At 46.6% G+C, this 13,391-nt stretch overlaps 1 protein-coding gene across 1 annotated transcript in view; it reads right to left on the reverse strand.

The window, feature by feature from the left end:
- ubr4 (ubiquitin protein ligase E3 component n-recognin 4) overlaps positions 1–13,391 on the reverse strand; it is a 120,823-nt gene that overhangs the window by 50,513 nt on the left and 56,919 nt on the right. Inside the window, exons 37-50 of the mRNA XM_039007802.1 lie at positions 12,970–13,117; positions 12,293–12,418; positions 11,106–11,207; positions 10,640–10,810; positions 9,726–9,908; positions 9,369–9,527; positions 8,232–8,384; positions 7,670–7,897; positions 6,616–6,773; positions 6,214–6,385; positions 4,635–4,836; positions 2,713–2,876; positions 2,023–2,239; positions 1,433–1,649 (exon numbers count right to left, since the gene is read on the reverse strand). Coding sequence (XP_038863730.1) covers positions 1,433–1,649; positions 2,023–2,239; positions 2,713–2,876; positions 4,635–4,836; positions 6,214–6,385; positions 6,616–6,773; positions 7,670–7,897; positions 8,232–8,384; positions 9,369–9,527; positions 9,726–9,908; positions 10,640–10,810; positions 11,106–11,207; positions 12,293–12,418; positions 12,970–13,117 — 2,400 coding nt within the window. The remainder of the gene's footprint in view (positions 1–1,432; positions 1,650–2,022; positions 2,240–2,712; positions 2,877–4,634; positions 4,837–6,213; positions 6,386–6,615; positions 6,774–7,669; positions 7,898–8,231; positions 8,385–9,368; positions 9,528–9,725; positions 9,909–10,639; positions 10,811–11,105; positions 11,208–12,292; positions 12,419–12,969; positions 13,118–13,391) is intronic.

The following is a 13,391-nucleotide window of genomic DNA, read 5'->3' on the forward strand; positions in this document are numbered from 1 at the left end:
ATTGACTTGGAAAAACAAACCAATCAAACCATTCAATGTTTAACGTGAGAACAAGCCATGATGTAACAATGAGTTGCATCGTTGTTAGAGCAAACATCCAAATGTTGGTATTTTTGAAAAGTGCATTTCACATGGCATGTTCAGTCTCACAAACACAAAAACACACACACACACACTCTCCTCTACACACACACACACACACACACACACACACACCATGCTAACAAGCAGAGAAAGAGCGATTACTAACCGGTCCAAGGTTGATAAGGACTCAGTTTCACAACTTTTTTTATTGATTGTATTTTTTGGGAGCAAAGGAAAAGAAAAAACAATGTGTGAGGACCACAGGAAGAAACCAAGAAGAAAATGAGTGAACAGAGGAAGAAGCAGAACAACAAGCCATTATGATTGCAGCCATGCAGTGGACACACACACATGCCAAAGACAGACAAACACACACTCACACAACTACCAACACCTAAATGTCTGACCCTACTATACAGACTGCATGGGCTGAGGGGTCAGGAGAGAGATAACTATATATTACAGAGAGACGGAGGGGTCCGGAGAGAGATAACTATATATTACAGAGAGACTGAGGGGTCAGGAGAGAGATAACTGTAATATATAGAGAGACTGAGGGGACAGGAGAGGGATAACGATATATTACAGAGAGACTGAGGGGTCAGGAGAGAGATAACGATATATTACAGAGAGACTGAGGGGTCAGGAGAGAGATAACGATATATTACAGAGAGACTGAGGGGTCAGGAGAGAGATAACTGTAATATATAGAGAGACTGAGGGGACAGGAGAGGGATAACGATATATTACAGAGAGACTGAGGGGTCAGGAGAGAGATAACGATATATTACAGAGAGACTGAGGGGTCAGGAGAGAGATAACGATATATTACAGAGAGACTGAGGGGTCAGGAGAGAGATAACGATATATTACAGAGAGATTCAGCTCTACAGCTATTGTCATTCTACTGGTTCTAGCCTGGGTCGTGTTCATTAGGGCACATTGTAGAAAAATGTTTTGCACGAAAAACAAAATAAGTGTTTATTTTTGGATAAGTATGGATAGTCACTCCGTTTCAGAGCTTTTTCTTCCGTTACATGTCTAGTGAACACGACTCACGGGCATATAGTCAAAAGGAAAGGTACGATCATTTTCGCACCGCAATGACCCAGACGACCCTGTCTCTAGGGTCGTCACCCATCTAGCCAAGTCGCAAAATGTAATTTCAAACCTAACCACAGTGCTAACCTAATGCCTAGACCTAACCTTAAATTAAGACCAAAAACCCCATTTTTGTTTTCATACATTGAAGATTTAGACAATTTTTGACTTTGCCATCTTGTGGAACCTGTCTCTAGTCTAGTGGACCTTTGGTTAACCTTTGAACTCTGTGGCGTTTAACACTAACCTCTCCAGCACGGTGCCGCCGGTGGAGGCTGGTGCGGCGATGTCCCCTTCCCCGGTGCCGTTGCCGGTGTTGAGGTTGGGAGAGCACACGTTGTTGACGGAGGCGGAGGGGAAGTCCTCGGGGGGCTCGTCAGGCCAGCCAAACTGCTCCTTGGTTTTACCATAGATCTTTATAGAGTCCAGCATTGTGACGCCCGCCGGGTCCACTGACGCTCCGACTGGAGGAACGAAGAACAAAGGAGAGGTTAGTCAGAGACAGTGGGCAAGGTATATATACTGTACATGCCTTCCAAACCCCCGTTACAGAGTGCCAAACCCCCGTTACAGAGTGCCAAACCCCCCGTTACAGAGTGCCAAACCCCCCGTTACAGAGTGCCAAACCCCCCGTTACAGAGTGCCAAACCCCCCGTTACAGAGTGCCAAACCCCCCGTTACAGAGTGCCAAACCCCCCGTTACAGAGTGCCAAACCCCCCGTTACAGAGTGCCAAACCCCCGTTACAGAGTGCCAAACCCCCGTTACAGAGTGCCAAACCCCCGTTACAGAGTTCCAAACCCTCGTTACAGAGTTCAGTATTTTCTTGTGTTCTTACAGAAGAGGGAGAGTTTCTTGTCCGCCTGCAGAGCCTCCTCCCTGGTGAAGGGGAAGTCGAACCAGCGTGGCCGAGTCATGTTCATCTGCATGGTTCGCCCAAAGATCTCCAGGTAAGAAGGTGCCCGCTCGATGGCCTGTGTGCCCACCTGCACCCGCATGCCTGTCATCACCATGGAGACGTTGTTGTTTACCGTCTCTACTGTGAAGCCTCCCGGCTGAGCAGAGAGGGGGAAGAGATATCCATATCATTAAGATGAGAAAAAGGGGTTCAGGATTAATGCAGTTTGAATAGCAGGTACAAATACAGTATGTGTCCGTTTTCCTCCAAATGGGCAGTCTTCCATAAAAATAAATAAAGTACCAGTCAAAAGTTGACACACGTACTCATTCCATGGTTTTTCTTTATTTTTTTACTATTTTCTACATTGTAGAATAATAGTGAAGACATCAAAACTATGAAATAACATATGAATCATGTAGTAACCCCCCCAAAAAAGTGTTAAATCAGAATATATTTGAGATTCTTCAAAGTAGCCACCCTTTGGCCTCGATAACAGCTTTGCAATAATCAAAAAAACGGGTTAATGAAAGACCGGAAGTGTATTTCTAATTAGCCCAGAGGTGTAGCGAGTTGGAAGGAGAAGTAGGCCATTGTAACAAAAAATACAAAAGTAATCTTTCTTCATACCTTAGTGTTTGCTACATACATCCCAGTGGAGTTGAGTCTGTGTTTGATCTGCTGTCCGTTGTAAACCTGCAGGAGGTCGTTGCCGCCAAACTCCACCTCCGTCAGCTGCTGGTTGTTCTCAAAGAAGTCCACCGGGAACGTCACCTGACTGGAGGTACGAGTGGCTGGAACAGAGCGGCAAGCGGGAACAGACCGTTCGTTAAGATATCAAGTGATCATTTTGGAACGTTTTTTAGCATATTCAAACTAGAAAAGGAGAAAATCAACTCAAAGTTTGTCACGTGCGCCGAATACAACAGGTGTAGGTAGACCTCACAGTGAAATGCTGAATACAACAGGTGTAGTAGACCTCACAGTGAAATGCTGAATACAACAGGTGTAGTAGACCTCACAGTGAAATGCTGAATACAACAGGTGTAGTAGACCTCACAGTGAAATGCTGAATACAACAGGTGTAGTAGACCTCACAGTGAAATGCTGAATACAACAGGTGTAGTAGACCTCACAGTGAAACGCTGAATACAACAGGTGTAGTAGACCTCACAGTGAAATGCTGAATACAACAGGTGTAGTAGACCTCACAGTGAAATGCTGAATACAACAGGTGTAGTAGACCTCACAGTGAAATGCTGAATACAACAGGTGTAGGTAGACCTTACAGTGAAATGCTGAATACAACAGGTGTAGGTAGACCTCACAGTGAAACGCTGAATACAACAGGTGTAGTAGACCTCACAGTGAAACGCTGAATACAACAGGTGTAGTAGACCTCACAGTGAAATGCTGAATACAACAGGTGTAGTAGACCTCACAGTGAAATGCTGAATACAACAGATGTAGTAGACCTCACAGTGAAATGCTGAATACAACAGGTGTAGTAGACCTCACAGTGAAATGCTGAATACAACAGGTGTAGTAGACCTTACAGTGAAATGCTGAATACAACAGGTGTAGTAGACCTCACAGTGAAATGCTGAATACAACAGGTGTAGTAGACCTTACAGTGAAATGCTGAATACAACAGGTGTAGTAGACCTTACAGTGAAATGCTGAATACAACAGGTGTAGTAGACCTTACAGTGAAATGCTGAATACAACAGGTGTAGTAGACCTCACAGTGAAATGCTGAATACAACAGGTGTAGTAGACCTCACAGTGAAATGCTGAATACAACAGGTGTAGTAGACCTCACAGTGAAATGCTGAATACAACAGGTGTAGTAGACCTCACAGTGAAATGCTGAATACAACAGGTGTAGTAGACCTTACAGTGAAACGCTGAATACAACAGGTGTAGTAGACCTCACAGTGAAATGCTGAATACAACAGGTGTAGTAGACCTTACAGTGAAATGCTGAATACAACAGGTGTAGTAGACCTCACAGTGAAATGCTGAATACAACAGGTGTAGTAGACCTTAGTGAAATGCTGAATACAACAGGTGTAGTAGACCTCACAGTGAAATGCTGAATACAACAGGTGTAGTAGACCTTACAGTGAAACGCTGAATACAACAGGTGTAGTAGACCTCACAGTGAAATGCTGAATACAACAGGTGTAGTAGACCTCACAGTGAAATGCTGAATACAACAGGTGTAGTAGACCTTAGTGAAATGCTTACTCACAGGCTCTAACCAATAGTGCAAAAAAGGTATTAGGTGAACAATAGGTAAGTAAAGAAATAAAACAGTAAAAAGACAAGCTATCTACAGTAGCGAGGCTATCTACAGTAGCCTTTCTGGAGAAAATGTGTGTGTGTGTGTGTGTGTGTGTGATTTATTCAGTTGTCTAAAGTATTTTGACAATAGAACCTGGCACCGGTAACCTGGAAAACCAAACTGAATGAGTGACGTGAAACGAGAGGATTTGGAGAAGGTCAACAGAGTGGCATCCGACTGACAGATCTATGTTCGTTTAACTCACTGGCAGCAGCAGCCTTGCGTTTCCTGACAGGCTTCATGATGGAGATGCCGGAGCAGGGCTGCAGGGAGGGCTGGAGCCAATAGGAGGTGTTGTCTACGTTAGCCATGTAGATCCTCAGAGAGCCGTCCTCGCACAGCAGGATCATCGTGGTGCGCTGCTGCTCGTTAGACGCTGTGTGACGGATAGCTACCATGTCCTGGATCTGACGGGAGGAGACAGGAGTATTAGTGTTGTGTGTGTGTGGCTCAGCGGGGGGGGGGGTGTGTGTGGCTCAGCGGGGGGGGGGTGTGTGTGGCTCAGCGGGGGGGGGGGGGTGTGTGGCTCAGCGGGGTGCCCTCTCCTGGCCTCAAAACACAGAACACCTGAAGTTCTCCATCCAATGCCTTTTGAGAAGGAAGTAAAGAGGATGCGAGGAAACACTGAGACAGAGTATGTTTATTGGACTCTGATATCCTCCCTTAGCCTTTAGAAGGCAGGGTCTTGATCTCCTGGATGAGGAAGGTGTCAGGTTTGACCCGGATGACCAGAGAGAGAGAGAGAGTGTGTGTGTGTGTGTGTGTGTGTGTGTGTGTGTGTGTGTGTGTGTGTGTGTGTGTGTGTGTGTGTGTGTGTGTGTGTGTGTGTGTGTCCTATACCTTAGCTTTAGCGGGCAGGGTCTTGATCTCCTGGATGAGGAAGGTGTCAGGTTTGACCCGGATGACCAGAGTGTGTGTGTGTGTGTGTGTGTGTGTGTGTGTGTGTGTGTGTGTCCTATACCTTAGCTTTAGCGGGCAGGGTCTTGATCTCCTGGATGAGGAAGGTGTCAGGTTTGACCCGGATGACCAGAGTGTGTGTGTGTGTGTGTGTGTGTGTGTGTGTGTGTGTGTGTGTGTGTCCTATACCTTAGCTTTAGCGGGCAGGGTCTTGATCTCCTGGATGAGGAAGGTGTCCGGTTTGACCCGGATGACCAGAGTGTGTGTGTGTGTGTGTGTGTGTGTGTGTGTGTGTGTCCTATACCTTAGCTTTAGCGGGCAGGGTCTTGATCTCCTGGATGAGGAAGGTGTCAGGTTTGACCCGGATGACCAGAGTGTGTGTGTGTGTGTGTGTGTGTGTGTGTGTGTGTGTGTGTCCTATACCTTAGCTTTAGCGGGCAGGGTCTTGATCTCCTGGATGAGGAAGGTGTCAGGTTTGACCCGGATGACCAGAGTGTGTGTGTGTGTGTGTGTGTGTCCTATACCTTAGCGGGCAGGGTCTTGATCTCCTGGATGAGGAAGGTGTCAGGTTTGACCCGGATGACCAGAGTGTGTGTGTGTCGTTGTGTGTGTGTGTGTCCTATACCTTAGCGGGCAGGGTCTTGATCTCCTGGATGAGGAAGGTGTCAGGTTTGACCCGGATGACCAGAGTGTGTGTGTGTGTGTGTGTGTGTGTGTGTGTGTGTGTGTGTGTGTGTGTGTCCTATACCTTAGCTTTAGCGGGCAGGGTCTTGATCTCCTGGATGAGGAAGGTGTCAGGTTTGACCCGGATGACCAGAGTGTGTGTGTGTGTGTGTGTGTGTGTGTGTGTGTGTGTGTGTGTGTGTGTGTGTGTGTGTGTCCTATACCTTAGCTTTAGCGGGCAGGGTCTTGATCTCCTGGATGAGGAAGGTGTCAGGTTTGACCATGATGACCAGAGGAATGCCAGTAGTCTGCTGGACGCAGCACACCAGGCCTGGGTGGTTCATCACCTCAGACCACTGGCACAGAGCGGGAGACGCCTTACTGCCACCATTAGAGCTGGACGGGACGGAGGAGGGAGAAAGTTAAGATCATTTATTTTAACGCATTTTATTTTTCAATGTATTAATAACTCCTGACAAATGCTGTCCAATTACAACAAGTGGTGCATAATTATAATTATCCAGTTGTCTACTTACTAATACAATTTATTTATCAATTTATTCACAATTTATTTATCAATAAATGAAATCTAAAAAGTTTATCCATACTCAATAGGTCACCCTTACCCTTTGACGTTGATGGTGAAGAGTCTCTGTACGTCGGTGGTGCTGCGGCTGACGGTGGCAGCAAACGACTTGCCCTGGCTGTAGCTGAAGAACAGCATCTGGAGAACGTGGCTGTAGTACACCGATACACCGCCGCCAGCAACCTGCCCGTTACTGTCCTGGAAGGACAGAGAGAGACCAGTCAGAACAGACAGACCAGACAAGTCAGTCAGACCGTCCACCAGTCCGTCCGTCCGTCCGTCCGTCCGTCCGACAACAAAACAGCAGCATCTGGAGAACATGGCTGTAACAGACACTCGTCCGCCACCTGGTCGGTACTGTCCTGGAATAACACTGATGCAGGATTCAGATATTATTTATTTTCTTTCAAAATACTTGTTATGAATTTTATGAAATGACTAAATGATGTATACATTTAACTATAACTAATTGAATTCTACCCTGTTTTTCTGTATTGATAAATAATGTTAGTTCATAAGAAAGAGGTTATGTAGCATGTACATGGCAAGAGAGGAAGGTATGTGTGTGCCTAAAGAAAACAAAGTGGATCATTAAACTATGTTTGAACCGACCCGGCTATAACTCTGGGGAGATAAAATAAGACATGGAGAGCCCCTCCAGATTTCCCGTATCTGGAGGGGACTGGAACTGTCAGCTGTGTGGTAATAAACTTTGGTGAGACTCCAGGAGAAGAAGAGAGAATCCAAAGTTTAGTGTCTATGTATGTGCGTAGGAATGGTTTAAAAAGAACGTTTTTTGTATATGCACAACAGAGCGCTCTCGTAAATAAATGTTCTATTGTGACTGGGCCTCCGTCTGAATCATTTCAACCAGTTTCTTACAAATTCTGGGTTTCAGGCTGAGTAATTCATTCAATTGGGGTCAAACAGGGTTCAAACCGACAACTGAGAACATAATTCTCATAACAATACTTCAGCTTCGTTTGATTGAGTTGACCCGGACCATTCTGGTAATCCAGGCAAGGCTTTCTGTTTTTAAGAGTTCAGAGAAACTATTTGAACGATTTCTGCGTTCAACCCAAGTGTGTTTGTACCTTAAGGTCCTGGTGGCTGATCTCCAGGACTGAGGTAACATAGAAGGGTCCGTGTTGGGCGCTGGACGACTCGTCCATGACCTGTGTGTACATGTAGCCAGCAGAGGACATGATGACGATGATGCTCTTCCCTTCCTCGTTGAACAGGAAGGTGGCGTCACGGATCTTGGAGCTCGGCAGCAGGAAGTAGTACACGGGGCTCAGAGCGTCCACTGACAGGTCATAGATCTAACAGGAGAGAAGAAGAAGAGTCTCACCAATCAACGCTGGGCTCTAGACGCTGTTATGCAAATCAACCCTTCTATTCCATTCATTCTTCTATTGAAAGACAAAATTAAAAACAAAGAGTCGATTTTCCATTCTGCTCTGCTCTGTTCATGCTTACTGTTAGTGTTTCTACAGTCAGGTTCCTGTCTAAGGCATGCAGATTATACTACCTCAAGAGCTAGTTTACAAATGGATTAGGCCAGGAATTTTTCAAAAAGAAAATGTATCTACATTTGAAGCAATCACCTAGCCATGAACTATAAAAGCAAACTTTATAAAAGAGCCGATGTGGTACCTTGACGAAGTCAGCCGTGATGATGGCCAGCTCCGTCTGGGAGCCAGGCAGCCAGATGGCCTTGATAATGAAGTTTCCAGTAGCCAGCTGAGGGTGCAACACCAGGTGTTCTGATACGGAACCTGTACTACTGAACGTTAGCACGTGGCAGTCCTGAACGAGAGAGAGAGAGAGAGACAGACAGCTTGGCAACATGAGGTGTGCGACTATGATTAGAAAATGCAGCAAAAACAAGGCATTGTTTCTTACGCTGGGCATCATTCAGTGATTGGCTAATATTGTCACCCATCAGACTATTCTTGATTAAATCTTGTATTCACATATACTAAATAATATGCGTGTTAAATTAGTTTTGATTTCGAATGGACCATTATCATGCACCTGTATCGAAACAGGGGGCAGCGGGAAATAAATACATGTCATCTATGCACTTAAATAGTGAATGGAGGACACTTTCCCCCGTGGTTTATTTTCATGGCAGCCAGGTGGGATATACTCCTGTTTTAAAGTGAAGCAATGTGCTTAATATTAGGAGAGTTGAGAAATAAATAAAGTAGGCCTAGCCTATAGAAAGCTGATGGGATCCTCCTCTTTTTAACAGAGGCCATCACTCTGTTTTCTCACACAATTGCATAGCCTATAGAAATGTTGCGCAACATGAGCTCATGGGCTCTCATGAAGTGTTTCATTTGATTTTCGGTTACATTTGCATTGATGTCAGAGTGATTAGAGGGACAATAGAGTGCTGAGTACCAGGCAGTTAAAAAGTTTGGGAGACTACTAATGACCAGCAGCAGCATCAGAGCTTGGAGTGTAATTTGACTGCCTTCATGACTCGTGACCGCCGGTGTGGCGGTAATACGGTCACCGCAACAGCCCTAGTCTGAATACTTCCCGAATGCACTCTACTATATATATACACACATAGCTAGATATGCCCTAAATCTAGAGACAGGGCTTCTTTCTCAACTCCTTGCATCATCTCCTCGCCTCCTTCTAAAAATGCATTTGAGAAGAAGGTCAAAGGGGACGACCTTGAACCCTCTGCCCCCATATGGTTGAGAGGGAGGCAAGAAGACAGGATTGTGAGGAATCGTAGACATAGCTTCTGAAGACCCTGTAATGAATCTGACTAACCTTGAGTCCACAGACAGCCAGGTAGTCTTCGTTGCAGGGGTTCCCAGTGAGGCTGAGCACGGTGAAGGGGACGGGGGCCGAGGCCAGACGAGTCAGGGTTAACTTCCTCTTGCTGGAATCAGCTTGCTTTAGAAGAGCCGACAGCTGCAGGACGGTGATCTGAAGATGAGGGGAGAGGTGGGACAGTGAGACGAGAGGAGAGCAGAGGGTTAGGGAACCCCGGGTCAGCAGCAGACAGAAAGGGGAACCTAGCGTTCAGGTTCTGCGAAATCAAGATTGGTTGGTATCTAAAAGCACACAAAACAACATCTGCTTTTGAACTTTTTAAATACAATTTAGTGCAACAACGTGCCCCACCTTGCCCTTCTCGTGGCTGACGGCGAGGTGCTGGCGACGGCCGTGGGGTGAAGACAACACACACATGGCGACGCGTCGCAGCACGTGGGCGCTGATGAGCTGTCTGATGGTCTGACCCTGATCTCCACTGTAGTTCATACGCACGTTCTCAAAAGCTCCCTCCTGGGAACCAAGGGTAGGGACCTGGGGAGACGCAGAGGAAGGGGGCCGTGTTAGTCATGAGGAGGAGATTGGACAAAGGAAGCTCAATAGAGCATCAAATAATGCATGTTTCTCACACTTCGCTAGGCTTAGACGTTCTCGTGCCTCTAGCCTACTCCTGGAGTCCGAAGCAGCACTGCTGGTTTTTGTCCCAGCTAAGTTCTACACCTTGATCAGATGAATCCGGTGTCTCACACCGCTGAACTGAATCCGGTGTCTCACACCGCTGAACTGAATCCGGTGTCTCACACCGCTGAACTGAATCCGGTGTCTCACACCGCTGAACTGAATCCGGTGTCTCACACCGCTGAACTGAATCCGGTGTCTCACACCGCTGAACTGAATCCGGTGTCTCACACCGCACACCGCTGAACTGAATCCGGTGTCTCACACCGCTGAACTGAATCCGGTGTCTCACACCGCTGAACTGAATCCGGTGTCTCACACCGCTGAACTGAATCCGGTCTCTCACACCGCTGAACTGAATCCGGTCTCTCACACCGCTGAACTGAATCCGGTCTCTCACACCGCTGAACTGAATCCGGTCTCTCACACCGCTGAACTGAATCCGGTCTCTCACACTGCTGAACTGAATCCGGTCTCTCACGCGGCTAACCTGATTCCTCCACTATACTGCCTCCCAGCCTACTACAGCGTTGGACCATGTTTGTCCCACAGTCGTAGTTAGGAACTAAAAAGCAGTGGTACAGTACCATCAGTTGGTCAGTCATCTCGACACTCTTGTCCTGAGTGTGTAGCTCGTTGAGGGCCTGCTGAGCTCGGCTGCTGCTGCCTACAGCGGAGGCCTGCTGGAAGTTAGTCTGGATGGCATCCATCAGGAAGATCAACATCTCCAGAACCACCGCCGCCGTGGACGAGCCAGACTGGAGAGAGGGGGGGGGAGTCAACGTCAGCCAATGAGACGTCATAACGTCAGAATATTGTCATTACACGTCTCATAACAAATACTGATCTTATAAAAAGGTCACCGAGTGTCAAGACAAGTGTAATTTAGAATGTATTGGAAACCGTTATGACAGATACATAAGCCCGACCCCCCCCCCCCACAGTGTACACCCGATACGCATTTCTTTACACAGAAGTGGTGTAGGTCTGTACGTTTAGCACATAAATAACTCTGATGTCAGAGACGTCCCTGCTTCAGTAGAAACTTCTCACCACTTGGGCCAGCAGCTCCTCCTGGCATCCCTCGATGTTCTTACAGACGCTGCTCTTCTTGGGCCGGTCCTCGTCGCCAGGCTTGCCCTCACAGATGGTGACCTGTGACGTGAACAATGTTTTTTATTTTATTTTTTTAGAATGACTTGTACAATCCCCAGACCTCTAGACGTTGTCTATTGTCTGGTGTTTTTTCCCCCCTCCATGTCGTGTAAAGAGTTTTAATTTGCCTGAAATCCAAACATGACAAAGAGCGGAAAAGGTTAACACACAGGCATCATTTTTATGACCCAAGGCAAATTTCGGAGAAAATAGACAATAAACGCTATCTAATCTTATGTTAATCTGTCATTCTGCCCCTGAGCAAGGCAGTTAAACCCACTGTTCCCCGGGCGCCGAAGACATGGACGTCGATTAAGGCAGCCCCCCACCCCCTGCACCTCTGATTCAAAGGGGTTGGGTTAAAATGCGGAAGACACATTTCAGTTGAATGCATTCAGTTGTACAACTGACGAGGTATCCACCTTTTCCCTTATCTTACCTTGCAGGTATCCCCTTTGCCCTTATATTACCTTACAGGTATCCCCTTATATTACCTTGCAGGTATCCCCCTTTGCCCTTATCTTGCAGGTATCCACCTTTGCCCTTACCTTGCAGGTATCCCCTTATCTTACCTTGCAGGTATCCCCTTATCTTACCTTGCAGGTATCCCCTTATCTTACCTTGCAGGTATCCCCTTATCTTACCTTGCAGGTATCCCCTTATCTTACCTTGCAGGTATCCCCTTATCTTACCTTGCAGGTATCCCCTTATCTTACCTTGCAGGTATCCCCTTATCTTACCTTGCAGGTATCCCCTTATCTTACCTTGCAGGTATCCCCTTATCTTACCTTGCAGGTATCCCCTTATCTTACCTTGCAGGTATCCCCTTATCTTACCTTGCAGGTATCCCCTTATCTTACCTTGCAGGTATCCCCTTATCTTACCTTGCAGGTATCCCCTTATCTTACCTTGCAGGTATCCCCTTATCTTACCTTGCAGGTATCCCCTTATCTTACCTTGCAGGTATCCCCTTATCTTACCTTGCAGGTATCCCCTTATCTTACCTTGCAGGTATCCCCTTTCCCCTTATCTTACCTTGCAGGTATCCCCTTTGCCCTTATCTTACAGGTATCCCCTTATCTTACCTTGCCCTTGTCGCTAGAGCCCTGATGGCGGATGGCACTCTCAGGCATCCTCAGTTCACTCTGGAAGGCTGACGACTCCTTCACGGCAGAGCCGATCCCACTGCTGGGGCTGCGCTTCACCAGGGCCTGTGGACGATGGCAGGTTAGTTAGAGGAGATATTAGACTGTCTAAACACACACGCATTCAAGACCACAATTATGCACACGATCACACACACACGCATTCAAGACCCCAATTATGCACACGATCACACACACACACACACGCATTCAAGACCCCAGTTATGCACACGATCACACACACACACACACCTATGCTAATACATCAGTGAAAATACAGACAGGTAAGGCATGCAGATATTATGACGATCAATATAAATCTGTCTACATTAATTACTTGAATGAATTCTGTTTTAAGTTGAATCATGTCAGCCAGTTAATTCTGAGATGTTTAAGTTGTACTACTTGATAAAACAGACACAAAAAGAAAAGACATCGTGGATGGATTCCCTAACGTATAATGTTTTGAGGCGTAGCTTTAATAACTAGCTCCCAAGCTAACTGGGTACTGATGGTTATGAGGATAAGCAAATGGATGGATGGTATAAGTGATATAGCAAGCCAAAAGTTACCGCAGTGGTTCTCTTCCCATGGTGACCTGAGGTATTCGGTCTCACCTGACAGGTACCGTCCTCCTTGGCCCCGCAGTCACAGAAGAAAGAGCCGTATTTGGCATAGGAGATCTCATGGTCTTTGTGACAGACCTTGGCGCACACTGTACACACACCTACCCCGTCCAGCATCTTACACGTGTGACAGTGGTACCTAGAGAGGGAGAGGAGGGGAGGTTGATTTATAACAGTAGAGACATCTCAATAACCCTGTTATAACCCTGTTTTCTCCTGAAGTGTAACACTCGTATAGAACACCACCTCCTAGAAATGTAAAAGCATTGGGATTGGTTGGTTGGTGTGTGGGGGGGGGGGGCGGTTGAGTGAGTTTGCAATCCCACCAGATTTCGTACACGAGGCATTTCCTGCACACTTTGGCAGAAAGTACAGATTATTGGAACACAGTCTATGTGAAGGTGGAATACTGT

Source organism: Salvelinus namaycush, chromosome 14 (genome assembly GCF_016432855.1).
Source record: "Salvelinus namaycush isolate Seneca chromosome 14, SaNama_1.0, whole genome shotgun sequence".
In the NCBI taxonomy this organism is placed as follows: domain Eukaryota; kingdom Metazoa; phylum Chordata; class Actinopteri; order Salmoniformes; family Salmonidae; genus Salvelinus; species Salvelinus namaycush.